This window comes from Ascoidea rubescens (genome assembly GCF_001661345.1).
Source record: "Ascoidea rubescens DSM 1968 unplaced genomic scaffold ASCRUscaffold_5, whole genome shotgun sequence".
Taxonomy (NCBI): domain Eukaryota; kingdom Fungi; phylum Ascomycota; class Saccharomycetes; order Ascoideales; family Ascoideaceae; genus Ascoidea; species Ascoidea rubescens.
In genome coordinates, this window is record NW_017962917.1 from 466,473 (window position 1) to 485,669 (window position 19,197).

The 19,197-nt window shown below is 34.8% G+C and overlaps 5 protein-coding genes across 5 annotated transcripts; 3 read left to right on the plus strand and 2 right to left on the minus strand.

The window, feature by feature from the left end:
- Positions 1-1,793: 1,793 nt before the first annotated feature.
- NNK1 (protein kinase NNK1) lies at positions 1,794-3,485 on the plus strand (the record flags this gene model as incomplete). The annotated part of the gene is made up of 3 exons (XM_020189516.1): positions 1,794-1,961; positions 2,040-2,691; positions 2,977-3,485. Coding segments are annotated over 3 exons (1,329 nt in total), but the record flags the coding sequence as incomplete, so codon positions are not given.
- Positions 3,486-5,099: 1,614 nt separating this feature from the next.
- Positions 5,100-7,055, plus strand: BDF1 (chromatin-binding protein BDF1; the record flags this gene model as incomplete). Its single annotated transcript, XM_020190463.1, has 2 exons — positions 5,100-5,468; positions 5,793-7,055. 2 exons carry the CDS (start codon positions 5,100-5,102, stop codon positions 7,053-7,055), a joined length of 1,632 nt encoding a protein of 543 aa, XP_020047808.1.
- A 416-nt stretch (positions 7,056-7,471) lies between these two features.
- TAF12 (Taf12p) lies at positions 7,472-9,401 on the minus strand. Its single transcript, XM_020193088.1, has one exon. It carries the CDS (start codon positions 9,384-9,386, stop codon positions 7,569-7,571), a length of 1,818 nt encoding a protein of 605 aa, XP_020047809.1. The 5' UTR covers positions 9,387-9,401; the 3' UTR covers positions 7,472-7,568.
- A 348-nt stretch (positions 9,402-9,749) lies between these two features.
- On the plus strand, positions 9,750-11,909 carry COY1 (CCAAT displacement transcription factor COY1; the record flags this gene model as incomplete). Its single annotated transcript, XM_020189786.1, has 1 exon — positions 9,750-11,909. A coding segment is annotated over one exon (2,160 nt), but the record flags the coding sequence as incomplete, so codon positions are not given.
- Positions 11,910-12,306: 397 nt separating this feature from the next.
- On the minus strand, positions 12,307-16,764 carry PAN1 (actin cytoskeleton-regulatory complex protein PAN1; the record flags this gene model as incomplete). Its single annotated transcript, XM_020193794.1, has 1 exon — positions 12,307-16,764. The coding sequence occupies one exon, from the start codon at positions 16,762-16,764 to the stop codon at positions 12,307-12,309; it is 4,458 nt and encodes a 1,485-aa protein (XP_020047811.1).
- Between the last annotated feature and the right edge of the window lie 2,433 nt (positions 16,765-19,197).

Genomic DNA, 19,197 nt, shown 5'->3' on the forward strand with positions numbered 1-19,197 from the left:
TTACAAATAATAATAACACCAATGATAACAATGATAAGAAAAATAAGAAAAATAAAAATATGATTGAAAATAACAACAACAACAACAACAACAACAATAATAATAATAATAATAACAATAATGATACTGACGACACCGAAGAAACCGAAGGAATCGAAGACAATGAAGACAATGAAGACTTGCAACCCATCAGAAAATGCTCTACTTTATTGGAAAGAGACTTTCCTGCTGAAATTGCTCCCTTTTCATTTCTAGAAAAGGACGATCAAGGCAACTATCGTAGAATCTCTGATGCATCGTATTTCTCCCTACCCGATGCAAATGCCCTAAAATTAAATTTTAAAAAAAATCCTCATAATATTGATGATGTCATCAATATTATTAATAGTAATGTCAATTTCTCAAATAATCATCAAACTAATGACGGCAACAAAAATCATGTTTCGAATTTACTTTCAAACTCAGTCGCATCATCACCCATCTACGCTCAAGCCTATCTTTCTTTAAGTTTTTCTCACCAAAATCAAAATCAAAATCAAACTTCTATCGATGATGACTCAAATTTTGGCTCCTTAAAATATGGTGGTGCCATTATTCCTTCTAAAGATTATACCCCAAGCTATAATAGAAAAAAAAATACTAAAATTAACAAAAATATTTTTGATAAAAGTCATAATAGTAATTTAGAACTAACAAGAGCTCATATCCCTGATGCAACGTTAATTTCTTTATTAAATAATCATAATCCATCAACTAACAACCCATTGTTAAAAAACGTTTTTTTACATCCAACTGTATCAATCTATCATAATTTTGAACAATTGATTGGCCTTGAAGACGAATATATCCCTGGTTTAGATTTCAACGATAATTTAACGAAATGGTTTGCAAATGAAAAGGAATTTGAAAGATTTGGTCAATTGCAGAATTTTAATTATAAAAATGCAAAATTAAGAAAATTGCGTGCAAAGAATAATAATTCGACTACCACCAAGAATAATTTAAATTATTTAAATAATTTAGATAATTTACCCTCTGTTATAAGTGGATTTCCTCCCATCGATGAGGGAATCATTCCATCACCAAAAATCGAGCCAATTTTTAACCGAAATTTTAATTTTGTCGATCACCCTGATACTTTCAAACATCCTAATAAATTGAATAAAATTGTAGAATATAAATATTCAAGCTCTTTTACTAATGATAATAAAAGCCCTGCTGTTTCACCCAATGATGGTTCTCAAACATTAAATATAGCATCAGATATTGAACAGCCACAATCTTCGACAAAAAGTCCACCAGAAAATTACTCTGACTTAAGGTATTTTGATCCTAAATTTGAAAATAAAAATTTACAAAACTATCATACAGATATTTCTAATTTTGAAAATGTTCTTGATAATAAGCGAAATTATGATAATATACATGGTGGTCATAAAAAAATTGGATTAACCAAGGAAATCCTTGAAGTTGAAAATAATAAAATATTGAGACCTGCTCAATATCATGGAACTATCATAACAAGAGATATTTCTTCAGAGCTACAAAAACAATATCAATCAGGGATTCAAGGAAATAAACTAATGATTATCGAACCAACAAGTTTGCCATCATCACTTACAGAATTATCGCCTGAAATTCATACTGTACATAAACCAAATCGATTATCAACTATTTCAATTGATGATAATTTCAGTTCTCATAATAATGAGACGACAAAAAATCATAATATTAAAATATCATTGCCGTTTTTCAAAGAAAAATCATCATCGGTTGGATCAATTGATATATCAATTTTAGACAGCTTACCTGAAAACTTTCAATCATTAAATTTTGTTCAAAGAAATAAGATACTTTCATCATTATCTCCTGATGGAAATTATAAAACATTAGCTCCATTAGTGAAAAAGAAATTCGGAGCAATAAAAAAACGAAAATCCAATGCATCACAATATTTATCTGTATTTAATTCTAATATCAACTTGAATAATCCAAACAGTGAGACTAAAGAAAATGTGAATAACTCATCAATGTCAAAGAGTAAAAAAACAGGATCCTCAAGTGCTAAAACCAAAGAAAATGTTGATTCGAAAGGAGCAATTGTGCTTGCACATAAATTAGATCGTATTATTGGATATGGATCTTGGGGAGTTGTTCGAGAATGTCATTTAGTTAAAGATCCCCAAATTATCAGAGCGGTGAAAATTATTAGCACGCTTTATCCAAGTGTTAAAAGAAGATTTAAAAGAGAGATACGGATTTGGTCAAGGTTAAACCATAAAAGAATCTTGCCATTATTGTATGTTCATGAAACAGAAGATGCTATTTTTTGTATAACACCAAGAATATATGGAGGAACATTGTACGATGTTGTATCACATTGGGGGCCATATGATACATATAATTCATCATTTCCAATTCGTAAACGACTGAGGATAATTCGGTTATTTTGTTTTGAAATACTAGATGGATTGTCATATATGCATTATAATGGAATAGTCCATGGAGATTTGAAATTGGAGAATTGTTTAGTTGATGAAGTGCAAGATAAAGAAGATAAGAGTAAAACCTATAATCATATTTTAATAACTGATTTTGGAATGAGTGGGTTTTATTTAAAACCTAAAGTGAAACAAAATTCGATTGTCTCTGTTCGAAGTTTTTTCTCTAACAAGAGTTATTCTGAGAGCAGTTATAGTCATAATAGTTTTAAAAGAAACGTTAAAAGAGTACGAAACTCATCAATTAAGGAAGAAGATGTATTGTATTTTTCAGCAAGACCAGCAACTGAATCCAGGATTAACATACCACACTCACCATCGACAGAAAATTTATCAGAAATGAAAAGAAGCAATAGTAGACTATTTAAGATTATTAATAATAAACACTTCGTTCATGATGATTCACCAATTTTAATTGATAAAAACTATGGTCCATCAATCACAGCGACGACATTTGAGATCAATTCTGGGGGAGAATTATCTAGTCATTTAAGTTCTAGTAATCAAAATATGAGGAAACGAAGCAATGAAAAGGCCAATGGACTGAATGAGCCATATTGTGATATAATATTGATGAATAACTCAATTAATAACTTTATGACACCAATAAGATTTTCAGATAATAAATACAATAAGGAGATTTCATCAGGTAACGAGAACCAGGGAAATCTACCACACAGTCACATCGGGTCATTACCATATGCTTCACCAGAGATACTATCTGATAATCCACCGCCATTGGGACCAATTGCAGATATATGGGCGTTTGGAGTATTGCTTTACACGATGATTGTAGGCCAGTTGCCATTCAATAGCAACTTTGAGCCGAAGCTTCGAGAAAAGATTAAAAAAGCTGAGATCGATGAAAAAAGTTTGAAACAAGCGTGTTTCTATGACCAAGGATTGCTCGCCATTGTAAAAGGGTGCTTAACAAAAGATATCACAAAACGATGGGATTTAAATATGATAACTGAAAAGCTCAAAAGCACCGAGCCTGATTTTTATTAGAGATGTTTTTATTTGTTTTTTTATCCAAGTGTACTAAATTGTGTTGAGGGTTTGTTGATTAATATTCCAGCAGCCACTGATGTGAGCGAGAGCAATTTTTTGTTTTTTGTGAGGTTTCTTTTTGTTCCGGCTTTTAGTTTTTGATGTTTTGTTGATATGAATTGTTTTTTATCAGTGCTTACGAATTGATGTGTTTTATTTGAGCTTATCAAGATTCTGGTTTGAGCAAGCGTCGGTTATCAGAGTGGCGGCCCAATCGGGACAAACACAAACAACGCGTCAGCACAAACACGAAAACCTAGCGCAATGTCGGGAAGCCAACGCGCGGTTGGCTCTACCGGCCCTGACGCATTTGTGCTGCAGGCCTCAAGCACCTTGTGAGGCTCCTGCGTTACCCGATGCAGGTCTGACCCTCTAAAACAGGAGAAACGTAGTGGATTTCACGTGTTTCTGCCATAAACCCTGTAGCAAGCCGGCAATAACGGGACGGCAATGGGGTTGCTAAGAGCAGTCCAGCTGCATAGTGCACACTCAACCGCCAATCAGCGCCTGCTCTGCGGCAGAAAGCAGCACTCCACAGTACACGCAAAGTCTATCAGAAAGCAACCGCGCTGCGCGTGACGGAGCGGCAAAGACAGAGCATGCTGTGATTGGCCAGACTGGAGCGGGCCTTCTGAGTGGACACGAGGCAGAGCGCAGCGAAGGCCCCCGTTTGGGAATTGTATAAAAAGCAGAGGAGCGCCGCTTGGAAATATTTAAATTGCTTCCCTGCCACTTTGTAAAATTTTTCATTTATTTTTTCATTTTTCTTTTCCTTTTGCTTTCTTCTTCTTTCCACTCTCAACTTCTTCTCTGCTGCACAGCCCAAGGTTACCCTATTCCGGCCTCGTTAGCACCTTTTCTCTTTCCCTCCTCTTTCACTTCTCTCTCACCATGGAAGACCCAGCTCCTGCAACTCCTGAAAGCGACAACAGCATCAAGAACTCCATCGCAGACCTCCATCACACACCCAATGCTATCCACAACGACTCCAATATCGGCATAGTCTCTCACTCGCCTGACAACCCCAAGCCGAACTCCCTTCCCAAGGCCAATCTCGACAAATCCACTGCCAATTCTTCCAACTCTCTCTACAACAATAATGAGCCTCTTTCGCCTCCTATTCCGAGTCCTGAGCCTTTGAAACACGATCGAGATGAAGACCATCTTGATGATCTATTCCACATCCAGTCTCCAACAAAGAAACTAAAGCACAAACTAATACAGCAGAATGACACAAAGACATACCCTTCTGAGCACATCAGTGATAACGAGTCTAGCAATAATGAAACAACAATTATAAAGCCTGATTCTGATCATGATCATGATCATGATAATGATAACGATAATAATAATGAAGATGGTAATGAAAATAATAATGAAAATGACGATAATGATAGTGGCAGCGAAATAGAATTGGTTAATGGTCAAAATGAAATACAGAAACTAGATCAACCGAAACAAACGAACATAAAAACTAACTCTACAACTGAAACTGATAATTCAAAGGAAAAAAATCAAAAGGATTCATCCACAACTGCTCAGCCAAAAATGATACCTGCCCCCAAACCTCTTTCAGAGCCTGATATGAACAATTTGCCTGAAGTCTCATTACCAAAAGATCAACAAAGATACGCAATAAACGTTATAAAAAATGTGAAAAAATTAAAAGATGCTCTTCCCTTTTTATATCCTGTCGACATCGTCAAACTAAATATCCCCTACTATTACAACTATATCAAAAGACCAATGGATCTTTCAACAATGGAAAAAAAATTATCTGTAAATGCTTATGAATCAACAATAGACTTTATAAACGATTTCAATCTAATGGTTGATAACTGTGAAAAATTTAACGGCATCAATGTTCCTATATCCAAAATGGCAAGAAATATTAAAACAAGCTTCCAAAAATATATGGTCAACATGCCTCAATCTATATTACCGGACACTTCTCATAACGGCTCTTTACATCCAAATTCCTCAAAAAGAAGAAGAAAATCTAATAATAACAGCACAAATAATAATAATAATAATAATAATAATAATAATAATAATAGTAATAATAATAATAATAATAATAATAATAATAATAGTAATAATAACAATACCACTAATAATACTTCTAACAATCACAATAATCATATCAACAACAATAACCACCACTCCAGTTCAAATCCTCACCAAACCAATCATCTAAATAATTCCCCAATAAATAACATAAACTCAAAAAACTCTTCAAAGCAATCTCCAAAAACTTTACCATTAAACTCAAATGGCATACCAACTATAAGAAGAGAGATTACTCATGATGGTGGTGGCAGGCCTAAAAGGGAAATACACCCTCCAAAACCAAAAGATATAACTTATGATAACAAACCCAGAAAAAAGAAATATGCCAATGAACTAAGATTTTGTAATCAAGTTTTACGAGAATTGTTCTCAAAAAAACATGAAAATATCACTTATCCTTTTCTAAAACCCGTAGATCCAATTGAATCTCAATGTCCAACATATTTTGACGTCATCAAAAACCCAATGGATTTAGGGACAATAAAACTAAAACTATCCAATGGTTCCTACGAAAATGCTGATGAATTCGAAAAAGATATAAGACTTATGTTCCAAAATTGCTACATCTTTAATCCTTCTGACTCCTATGTTAACGATTTGGGTCACAAACTAGAAGACATCTTTAATAAGAAATGGAAAGAAAAACCCTTAACCCCTTCAACTCCTCCTGAAAATAATAGAAAACTCTCTTTAGCAAACTCCGATATCTTATCAGATGATGATCCAGAAATTGATATTGACATTGAAGCTGAAGTTAATGCAATCCCAACAGTCGCTGTTTTTGCTGCAAGCATCAAAAAAATGCAAGCTGAACTAGAAGCCTTGAAGAAAACCGAAAGAGAAAAATTAAAAAGGCTTTATGCTCAGAGGGCTAAAAAGAGAAGCTTGGCTCCTCAAAGAGGAGGCCCAAGAGCAAAATCAAAGAAATCCTTTTCAAATCAAAACTCAAATATACAAGCTCTTGATGATGACAACGACTTCGACATGTCTTTTGATATGAAAAAAACTTTAAGCTTTCACCTTGCTAATCTTCCGGATAAAAAGATTCCAACCGTTCTTCAACTAATTCAAGATAGTCTCAGTACTCAACCAAACCCTGGAGAAGAAGTCGAACTAGATATGGACTGTCTAGATGAGCCAACTTTAAAAAAGCTATACAAATATGTTGTTGGCGATCCAAGGAAAATTGGCCAAGCAAATGGCTCCAATCTTAGAGGCAGGGTTCAAAGAGGCGGCAGATCTTCTGCTCAAAGTAACAAAGCTAGACGTAGAACTCGTCAAGTTGTCGATAAACAAATTGAAAATCTTAAAAAGAAAATTGAACAATTTGATGGAGAGCAATTTTCTAATGGCACAAATAGTCAAACAATGAATATTAAAGGTGATGAATCTTCTGATGACGATTTAAGTTCCGAAAGTTCGGAAGAAGAATAAATAGTTTTTTAGTTTTCTCACTTTTTCAATTTTTAATTTTTATGTATTATAGTTATCAATTTGCTTTTGCAATTTGTCTTTTAACAAATTTTTGGGTGTATCTTTTGGTAATTTTTTTTATTTTGTTTTGTCTCGTTTTATTTTGTTTTGTTATGTTTATCTATAATTATTTGACTTTTGGCTTGAAACTAAATTATACTTTTACAATTAATTTACTCCAGTAAAAGTATATTAACTAGTTAATAGTTGATTAAGTATACTTACTCATATGCTTGTGCTTCACTGGAAGATTTGTAATTAACATTATTTTACATAACAGAAAATGATTTTGCTCAAGTATGTGAGTGTAGTCATTTGGTTGATCTGTTTTAAAATAAAAAAAAAAATTAATATATTATTGAGGTAATAGAAGGAAATTAAATAGATATACTGTTTATTAAAAAAATTAGAAAATCGATTTATTTTTTCAACTACTTCAAAAAATTCGCAATTAAAATTAAGAGAAAGCCTTATTTATAATTGACCATCAACTGAACGTGAAATATTGACTCCATTGACTTTTTGATTATAAGAAGAAGTTGGAGCCCATTTTCTTATACTTCTGATCTCATCGGAAGAATAGCCAGGAATTCTAATGCCCCAATTTTTTTCTAATGTCAATTGTAAATCCTTAACTTCAATTGAATCGACTTTACGATGTTTGGCCAATCTACAAGCAAAGCTAGTAACATCAACAATAAAACTGTCAGCTAAATCTAATAATAACTCTTCAACATCGCCATCTATACCAGTTTCACCATCACCTTCATCACTCCCAACACTTTTAACCAATTCACTTAACTTTCTTTTTGATAAAATACGATCGCTGTGTAATTCATAAGGAGCCATTTTAATTAATGAAGGCGTAGACAAGATTGGAGTAATTGGATTTCCCGCTGTGATTGTAGGTCTTTGTTGTTTGAATGGGACAGGTACAGATGGTTTAACATTAATTTGATCCGAGATAGCAATTGGAGGAAGCTTTTCTTTAATAACACTTGAAGTGTCAGGAAAATTATTGTTTAAAGAATTATGACCTACCATTTGAGACATATTATTTGATGATCCAGATCGATTGACTTTGTAATTATTATTTCTATTATTAATATTGGCGGAAGAGTTGACACTAGAACTTAAACTCCTTCCAACTAGTGAAGATGCTCTAGAACTGGATGAAGCGTTTAGGTTATTATTCTGAGCTGTTTGATTGTTCTGATTGTTCTGATTGTTTTGGTTATTTTGGTTATTTTGGTTGTTTAGGTTATTCTGGATATTTGGATTTGAGTTTTGTGACAGTTGAGTCTGGGATGGTCCATTATTTGCACCACCATCGCGTGCTTGCAACATTTGTTGTTGAATTCTTTGTTGTTGATATTGTTGCAAAGTCTGATTCTGCTGTTTTGACTGTTGATTCTGCAATGATTGCTGTTTTTGCTGTGTTTGTTGTTGGTGTGATAAAGGTGGAGATTGAGATTGAGATTGTGACTGAGATTGAGCTTGAGCTTGTTGCTGTTTTCGTTGTAGTTGCTGTTGTTGTAATACATGTAATTGTTGTTTTTGCAGTTGTTGCAATTGAATTGCTAAAGTTCGTTTTTTTGCTTCATCTATTTGGTTTAGCTGGTCCATCGACAAATTAATATTAGGATTTTGGGATTTTTGTTGATTGTTATTTTGCACTTGAGTATCAGATTGTACTTGAGTATCAGATTGTACTTGAGTATCAGATTGTACTTGTGAGTCTGGTTTCTGATGTTGGTTTTGGTTTTGGTTTTGATTCTGTGGTTGTGGTTGTGGTTGTGGTTGTGCTTGTTGGTTAGCATTTGACATGTTATTTTGTGCTTGTCTTCTTTGAAGCTCGTTGAATATTTTCTTTGAAGACTCTGAGCAGGATGCTAGCCTTTTTTGCAAATCAAGCAAAGTGGCAGCGATTTCTGGTCTGTTGTCTTGAGGAATGTTTTCATCATTTTTATTTACTGTTTGCAGGATTCTTTCATTCAATTGACGTATAACTAGTTGTAACTTGGAATACTGATCTTTCAACTGAGAAAGACTCATAGCTTGTAAAGCAGAATAAACCACATTGTTGTTGTTATTTGCTTGGGAAAGTTGGAGGTTGTTAAGTTCATTGTTTAAAAAAGTTCTCTTAAGGATATTTAGCTGCCTAAGTCTCTCCTTCACCATCAAAACCTCCTTCAGTTGGTCTAGACCGTTGTTGGAGCTGTTCTCTTTATTGAAAACCTTTATTACCTCCGAGCATTTCTTGATCTGGTTGTTTAACTCGTTGATGTTCATTTCGCTGCCCTTTGCTACACTCCAGGTTTTGAGGAAGCAGTTGTTTCAAGGCAAACGAGTTGCCTTTATCTGGATCCTAGTCACGTGACCTTTCTGAAACAGTGGTGCTTTTTTTGACAGATCAGAAGAAGGAGAAGTAGGAAAAGAAGAAGCACTACGTTGGACCTTTGTGAGCTCGAGATGGAAACAAAACCAGCTCAATTGGACGAGATGCTCTTCACTAACATCAATGTTGATGCTTTGTCGTCTAATGTTGTCTCTCCTACCCTCTCAGACTCGCAGCCTGCTCTTCCACCTCAGGCCTCTGTGCTATCCCCAGCAGATTCTGCTGCACCAAGCTCTGGTCTATCCCTCAGCACTTCCTTCGAGAAGGCATTGCATGTTTGGTCTCAGATATCTTTGCCTGATTTACAGAAACATTGGGACCAGGAGGCTGTCGAGATAAAAGATAACCAGAAAAGTCTATTATTGTCCAGAAAGGATCTAGCTGCGTCGACAAAATCGTTTAGAAAATTGTCAAATGATAAGAAATTCAGCAAAATCAATCCTCTTTTGAAGTCCTATCAGCAGCAGATTGATAGACTAACAAGGCAAAATAAAAATGTGGAGAATATGTTTTTCAATACGTATAAAATATTAAGTGAGGCCCCAGACCCCAAACCATTATTAGAAGCCTCTTTAGACTCCTTCTTGATTTCAAATGAGGTTGAAAAATTGAAAAAGGAGAATGAATTTCTTGAAAATAAATTGTTAAATTTCAGTGATTATGATAGTTTGAAATTAAAATTGAAAAAATTGTCCAAAAATAATACAGATAACCTTAATTCAAAATTAACTGAAAAGGATGACCAATACAAAGCTATATTAGACGAGAAAGAGAGAAACTTCCAATTAAAAGAAAACGATTACCAATCTAGAATCACAGAATTGGCAAAAAAAATCGATGAATTGAAAACCATTAACAAAATTACAAATAGAAGGCTTAAAAACCAAAACAATATTTTAGGGAATAACGATGATGAAGACGACGACGACGATGAAAATGATATTAATAATTTAGATAGCGATATTCTGCAGAAAAATTTAAAAAGAAATCTGTCTGACAATGTTACTGCTTCGGAAATCCAAAATATTGACCTTATTCAAACTAAAAATTCATTAAAATTGCAATTGGAAATGGTCACCAATGATGCAAATTCTTCCAGAATTAGGGTAATAGAATTGGAAAAAAGAAATGAAAACTTAAGAAAAGAAATAATATCGTTGAATTCAAAGATATCCACTAATTCTCAATTCATACAATTAAATAATAGAATCGCTGATCTTGAAACTGAAAATTCATTTATTTTATCTAAGAATAATTTAAATTTAAAAAAAACTGAATTACAAATCAACGAATACACTAAAAAAATAAATAACCTTGAAAGAGAAAACAGTCATCTAAAATCAGAAGTACTTTCTTTGAAAGAAAACTTTCAAAAATTTAGTGATTATGACGAACTTAAAAATGAGCTAGATATCTTGAGAACAATCGAATTTGGTATTGATAATGATGATGACACCCTGAACACTGATAACACACTTTCTTCTTCTAAAGATAAACATTTAGATGAAATACTAATCGCAAGAAATCGTAAATTAGCCAATGAAATCGTAGAGTTTAGAAATCAAAATGAATCACTCACTAAAAACATAAATGAAGTATATGAAAAATTAAATAATAATAAAAAAGAAATCGAAGAACTTAAATCATTAAATGAATCTTTAGAAAATGATTTAATGAACGTGAATTCCGCTAAAAATAATAACTTAGAAGCAAACAATGGTTGGGATACAATGAGTTTTATCTCCGGAATTTCAAGAGTTCCTAAATCAATAATGAATTCAAAAAGAGGTGGTAGATCCACAGGCAAAATATCTCCTGCTGCATCAATCGCTGGTGGATATAGTTATGAAAAAGAAGGCGTACTTTTGAACAATTTAAATAATCATAACTCTTCTAATTTTGATCCTTCATTGCTAGCTGTAATAACGCAACAAAGGGATCGATTCAGAACTAAAAACAAAGAATTGGAATTAGCAATCAAAAAATCAAACAAAACAGTAAATGACTTGAAAAGAACAGTTCAGGTACTTAAAAATGATAATAATGAACTATATGAAAAAATAAGATATTTGCAATCATATCAAAATTATAGTCTGCAAAATAGAAATAGATCGACAAACGTATCGACTAATCCTTATAGCCAAACATTAACAAACTCGGGAAATGATATTTATGACAACGATGCTGAAAGTTTGGATAAATATAAAGATTATTATGAGGATAATCTACATCCATTATCGAAGTTTAGAATAAAGGAAGCAGAGAGAGCCAAATCAAAACTACCCGCTTGGGAAAGATTGTTTTTATCACTTGCCAATAGTATATTAGCTAAAAAAACGAATCGCTTGTTGTTTATGAGTTATTGTATTGGGCTTCATTGTCTTGTAATGACCATGTTATTTTATTTAATACATAGCTATTCGAACAGTCAAATAATTACTTCAAGTTTGGTGAATACTGTGGCATCCGGAATAGAAAATTCAAAATCTTTGCAATATTCAGGAACTGACTCCAAAATAGGGAAGGGAGTAGAATCCATTATAAAAGATCCTGCCGTGGTTGAATCTGCTAAAGAAGGATCGAAAAAAATAGTAGAGAAAGCAATGGAACTTACAAGCAAAAAGTCCTTTTAATATTGTTTTATATATTACCCAAATACAAACTTTCTTACTTTAAAACTTTAAACTAGCAATTATGATTGTGTAAAAAAATTTATTAAAAAGAAAATTAAAAAAACATACAAAACTTTTAATTTAAAAACAACAAATCGTTTAGTAAAAAACTAGTGGTAAGCAAAATAGTGCAATTAAATGTTTATAAAACTACTTTTCCTACTTTTCCGCCACTGGAAATGTGTTTTACTTCTTCAGGAACTTTTTTTAAACTTTTACCAAGATTAATTTCGCCTAATAACGCATTGATATTTGGAACAGAAGAGCTTGGAGCAGAAGGACCTCCAGATGATATACTTGAAGGAATTGGTGGTGGTGGAGGAGCAGATGGTGCAATTAAAGGTGGTGCAGGTGGTGGTGGGGTTAAAAAAGCAGGAGGCGCTGGTGGTGCTGGAGGAACAATTGTAGAAAAATTGTTTTTATTTCCAGATTGAAAACCAATTGGAAGTGGGGAAGGAACTGCACTTGGAACTTCAGAAGGAATATTTTCTAAAGGAGGAAAAACACTTTCGTCTCCTATAGCGTCATCAAAGGATTCAGAATCTATAGTTTCTGGAATAGAAATATCAGAATCACTAGCATAGCCATCAGCTTTAGGTTTATCATAAGTTTCTTTATGCAAAGTTGAGTTATTGTTATTGAGAACACTCGTGGGTTCAGATGCAACTACAGGTTCAGGTGTAGCTATAGGCTGAGCTATATGATTAGGAACTTCTGGAAAAGAGGAAACAGTGGCAAAACTACTTGGAGTTGGCGATGATTTTGCTGAAATAAAGTTCAGTTGAGTTGCAGATGATTGTGGGAGAACACTTTTTTTGATATCATCAGTGTTGGAAGAACTTCCATTTCCAAACAACAAATTTGCTAATTTCTTTCCTCTTGCTCTGTCTAAATCCTCGTCATCTTCTTCATTTATAAAGTCATCATCATCACCCCAATCATCATCCTCGTCATCATTTCCACCTCTTTGATTAATTCTTTGTTTTTCCGCCAAGTTTTTGTCAACTGTAGGCTTTTGAGGGAGTGAAGATGTATTATTATTATTCATGAAAAAAGGATTGTTTGAGGTATTTGGGGCGCTAAGAGGAGTTGATGATTTGGGTATGGAAACAGAAACAGCGGGAGAAGCAGCTGGATCTGGAGCTGAAGTTGAAAGAACAACAGGAGCAACAGGAGCAACAGTAGGCTTATCAAACCCCTTTGCAAATGGATTGGTTTGGTGGTGAGAATTGATGCTTGCAGCTTCTTCTGGCTCTTGAACCAAACTTGGTTCTGAAACAGTATCAGTTGATCTTTCCTGATTTTCTTGTTGTTTTTTCATTTGATCAATTTCTGCTCTCAATTTTGCCAATCTCGCTTCTTTTTCTTTCTTTCTAGCTAATTTTCTTGCTTTCTTAGCATTTTCTTTTTTCTCCTTTTCTTGTCTTTCCTTTTCCTGTCTCTCTATTTCTAGTTTTTCTTTCTCAATTCTTTCTTTTTCTTCTTTTTCTTTCTCGAGTCTTTCTTTTTCTTCTTTTTCTTCTTTTTCTTTTTTTAATCTTTCTTTTCTTTCGTTTTCTCTCTTTTCCATTTCCTTTTTTTCAAGTAAAATTCTTTGATACTCATCATCATCAGAGTCATCGTCAGAAGTGTCATCATCTGAAGATGTATAATAATTTACTGGTTTGAATTGGGGTTGAGAAGGTTGAGGAAAAGGTGCAGGTTTAGGCTTTGATTGAAATTGAGACTCGACACTTCTGTTCTGAATTTGAGATGGAGGGGTTTCAACTTTAGGTTTGGAAAATGCGGGTTTTGGAACAACGGGATCTTGTTGATTAGATCTAGTTTTAGGAGGTGGTGGAGGAGCCCTGCTTTTTTTTGGTGGAGCAGAAAGATTTGTTGAAGATGAAGATGGAGATTGTGATTTTGAGTTTTTTGGATAAATTCCCAATGAAGCTAATCTTTCATTCATTCTTTTGGTGGCTTGTGCTTTAATATAAGCAGCTCTTTCCTCTGGAGTCTTGTAGTGATTTGCAGCAGGAGGAGGAGGAGTTGGTGCTGGTGCTGGTGCTGGTACTGATTGAGAAATTGTGGATTCAGTAAGAGAAGTTTGTGAGGAGGATTGTTTAAAGTTGTTTCTCACAAAAGAAGGTTTTGAAGCAACGGGAGGAGAGACTCTTGAAGATGATCTTCTTGGCTCAAATTCTCTTGGAGCAAAAGATTTTGTTGTTTTAAATAGATTGATGAATCGTCTAACATCATCTTGCACACCAGCGCCAGTTTCCCATTTGTGAGAAATATTTTTCTTTAAACTATCACCGGCACCGAGAGATTTTAGATTGTTTTCAATTTTCATTGAATAGTTTCTAATATCGTTTTGAATATCATTAACCATCTCCTTTGAAGATTTTTTGAGTGAAAAAGTTTCATCATAAATTTCTCTTAAAGATTTTGAGTTTGGAATTCTTTTTCTTGTATTCAATCTGTATAGATCAATTTTTTTGCGACCTAATTCCTCATCTAGATTATTAATTTTTGAAATTAATTGGGGGACTCTATCATTTAGCGAGTTAAGTTTTCTTAGTAGATCGTCTTTATAGGATTCTGAGATTGAATTTGAGTTATCAGGATAAGAGTTGATATTTTGTTGGATTTGTTCGATTTGAGATTTCAATTTAACAATTGCTAGTTCGTTGTTCTGAGCAATTCTATCCTCAGTAGATGCATAGTCATCTTCTGCGTCTAAAGCAGAGAAAAGAATTTCCTTTTCATGAATGCGAGTTCTCAAAGCGGATATTTTTTCATCGACGGATAAAGATGAAGGAATTTGTAGAGGAGAGTCATGATCTTTTTTTTGAGGGTAATCATTTGCTTTTCGATGTCTGTTTGAGCTTTTATAGAAGGAAAAGTCGTTATCGTTATTTTGGTATCTACCAGAAGAGATTGAATTTGAGGAGTGGGTTGATTTTTGGGAAAAGGCGCCAGCATTTTTCAAAAAGTTTTTAGCAGAATTGAAGGAATCATCAATGATTTTTGAGCTGATTGGTTTTAGTTCAATGGGTAGAGAAGTTGGAATTTGGACACCGTTGATTCTTTTGTAGACGAGATGCATTGCTACAGCAAATTCATCTTTATTTAGCTTACCTCTTTCATTTGAGTCAGCTAGACCCCAAATTTTTTCTAGGTCAGTTCTGGATAAGCCAGATTTTGAAAAGATTTCTATGGCAGCGGGACCATCAACAAAGCCAGAATTTGATTTATCCCAGGCAGTAAAGATGTTGTTATAGATTGTCATTTCGCCCTTTGAAATTGTCCAGTTTGTGATGTTGTTGTTGGGTTGGATATTGTTGTTTGGGTTGAAGTTGTTTTGGGTAGGAAGGTTGAAAGAAGATTGAATTGCGCCAGGCATAAAAGCACCCTGCATCGATTGCAATTGAGAGACCCCACCAGTTACAGCAGGTCTTAAGGGCAAAGCAGTGGGAATTTGGTAGCCAGTTTGTTGGAATTGCAAGGGGGGAGCAGTGCCAGTTAGATTTTGTTGAAAGCCAGTTTGCTGAAAGCCAGTTTGTTGGAAAGGGATTTGCTGTTGGGGAGCAAAAGCGTTAGTTAGCTGTTGACCGGCGGTTAATTGAGGTAGTAGATTTTGCTGGGAGTCGTTGTTTTGAGTAGTAGTGAAAGGACTTGTATCAGGCAATTCGTCCTTTTTATTTTTGTTTTTATTGTTTAGGGTGGGATCATCATCATCATCGTTGGTCAAGCTGATGACTATGGCGTCGATGAAGCTTGAGATTTCATTTGCTATCTTTTTGGGCAATTTGATTGGCAACTTCTTGTCATTCAAAACAATATTGCATAAATGCAAAGCTAGAACGAATTCTGGGAAAAGTAGTTTACCGGCACGAGTAGTGTCAGAAAGAGCCCATACTTCCTTTAGGGTCTGAGGAGAGAGACCAGACTTGAGAAGGATTTTTTTGGCAGATTTACCGTCGATTGATTGTTCGCCAGCTTTAATTGATTTGCGAAACAATTCTTCAAATTTGATTTGGTCCTGAGAAGTGACAAAGGATAGACGAATGTTGGGGATTTTTAGATCAGGATTAAGTTTTTTGGAAGAAGAGTTTGAGACAGCAGAAGAAGCAATGGAGGGAGCGCCGGTTCGTTGGATTGTCAATTGGTCAAGACTTAGCATGTTTTGGAGCGGTCTGAAACCAGTGGGTTGAGCAACCAAGAAACCAGTTTGTTGTGGTTGGAGAGGTTGAACATTTTGCTGTGGTTGAAATTGTTGGAAAGTGGTCAAAGGAAACGAGCCAGTCTGCTGAGAGAGAAGCTGGGATTGAGGTTGAGGTTGAGGTTGAGGTTGAGGTTGAGGTTGCTGATTGAGCTGGTTAGGAAGACCAGAGAAAAAGGTGGTCTGGGGCTGTTGAGCATAAAGGCCAGTCTGCTGTTGCTGGAGGAGACCAGTCTGCTGAGCAGTAAGTTGCTGTTGCTGTTGCTGTTGCTGTTGGAGAAAGCCAGCTTGCTGAGCAGTGAGCTGCTGGGGCTGGAAAAAGCCAGTCTGGGCAGGCAATTGGGGCTGCTGGAGCTGGAGGTAGGGCTGCTGGTTCTGCAGGTAGGGATACATGGTGGTGGCAGAAGAAGAACAGACAGCGGAAGAACAGGCAGCAAAAGAAGCAGGAGAAGCTGAAGCAGGAGAAGCTGAAGCAGGAGAAGAGCGACGCGTGGCCCGAGCAAATAGGGGAGTGTGCACGTGCGCTTACATGAGCGGCAGTGCACGTGCCGGGCTGCTCCAACGGCAGGGTCACCAGCAAAGCACTCAGCAGCTTCGTCTCCAACGCCTCGTCCAGCATCGCCAGCACCGCCAGCAGCCCCTTCTTCTGTCGCCCCCCGTCTGTTTTCCTGTGCTGCCCGTGCTTCCTGTGCTGCCTGTGCTTCTCCTGCCGCCTTTGCCCTTCCCTCCACTGCGTGTTCTCCTTGCTGTGCTGATTGCTCACTGGTTTCCCACCTCGTTTTGTCATTCCTCTGGGCTTGTAATACCTCGTTCAATCCGAACTTTATTGTTTATTCCACTATCACTTTCTAGAATTGCATCTCATTGGACTACGAAAGCCTGCCCTCTTTCCTAGTTTTTACTTTGATTCAATTTGCACATCTCTTTGATGTTATTCCTTCGTCACGTCTTTCTCTTATTTATATTCCAACAATGTCTCTTGATTTAAATCCCCAATCAACTACCGATCTCAATAATAGCATCGCTGATGATAATCACACTCAATTACTTTCTACCACCACTAGTCCACCTAACGATGATAGCCCCAAACCTGACCACTCTGAAAAAACTGCTCAATCTGATTCAATTCAAAAAAACAACCTCAATATAAAAAAAATTCACGAAAAAGATACTCAAAGCGACATTTCCTCAGAAACCTTAGTAAACGACTTTCCTGATACCGATAACAATAGCAATATAGACAATAACCTAATTAAAATTGACATCATTAATAACAACAAATCTAGTATTACTGATAATAATGATATCCATGACGATGGTCGTAATAATAATAACCATACCAATGGTAATATCGATAATAAATATAATAAAGATAATACTGATAATAACAATGATAACAATGATAACAATAATAATGATGATAATGATGATAATAATGAAACTCTCTCTCGGGATTCTTTAAATCAATCTATTAACTTTGATTTGGAAATTTCAAAAAATGTAAATAATATACAAAATATAGACAATATACAAAATACATTTAATAACAGAAATAATAATCAAATTGATTCAATTGAAAATATCAACTCAAATGACTCAATCGACTCAAATGATTCCAATAATAATGACAATACTGAAAGTAATGACAACAATAACAACAATGAAAACAACGAAAACAATGAAAATAATGAAAATAATGAAAATAATGACAATATTGAAAATAACGACAATAATTCAAGTGCTGAAAATATTGAAAGTATTCAAAACAATTCATCCGATAAACCAGAAGTTAATCAATCCATCGATAACCCAATTAGTAACTCAACTACAATTCAAATTCAATCCCAACCACAACCTCACTCTCAAATCACTCCAATTGATTCTTCTCTCACCTCCGACAATCAACCTCAAAAAATCGACCATATTACTCCCTCCAGTTCTCAATCAAAACTACAAAATGAGCAACAAAAACTTCAAATTCTTCAAAAAATCGATCATATTGATCAATCCCTTCATCAAAACAATCAATCTCTTGTTCAAAATATTCAGCCACTAAACCAAAAGTCTTCTTTAAAACAATCTTTCCCAATTCAAAACCAAAACCAATCCCAGTACAAATCACAACAGTATCTTGCTCAATATCATCCCCCAAATCAACCTCCCTTCCAAAAATATCCCCAACAAAATCAATTCTCTCCCAACCAGCTGCACCAACAAATCTCTCAAAAACCTTACACGAACAATCAAAAACAAAGATCTTCCTCAAATCCCAAAATCCAGTCATCCTCTCTTCCTCCCTCTTTACCAGCAAAACCCATGGTATACACAATCTCTTCCTCTGCCAATAACACCTCCACCAACCAAAATATCTCTATTAATTCATCCATCCCTACAAACTCTCCCAATAATCCTAATCCCAATCCTAACTCTAGTCCCAATCACAATCATAATCATAATCATAACAATAACACTTATAATAATTATCATACTCACTACAATAACCATCCCCAAAAACAAAACTACTTTCAACCCCAACAACAACCCCAACAACAACAACAATCTCAGCAACTTCACAACTCAAAAGTGAAAAACTATAATAATATTCAACAAATGAACCCAAGTTATAAATCTCATTCTCTATCGCCCCCTATGCCCTCTAAAAATATTTCCAATAATCAAAATAACCAAATACCTTCAATTCAAAATAAAAATACTATCCGAAAACAATCATTTAACAACAACAATACCAACTATAACCCAAATAATATAAACAATATAAACCATGGCAATGCTCAAATTAATAATTCAAAACATTTTAACAACAAT

Coding starts and splice junctions, on each gene's coding strand:
- TAF12 (XM_020193088.1), bottom strand. CDS start 9,386: ATGAACATCAACGAGTTAAACAACCAGATCAAGAAATGCTCGGAGGTA.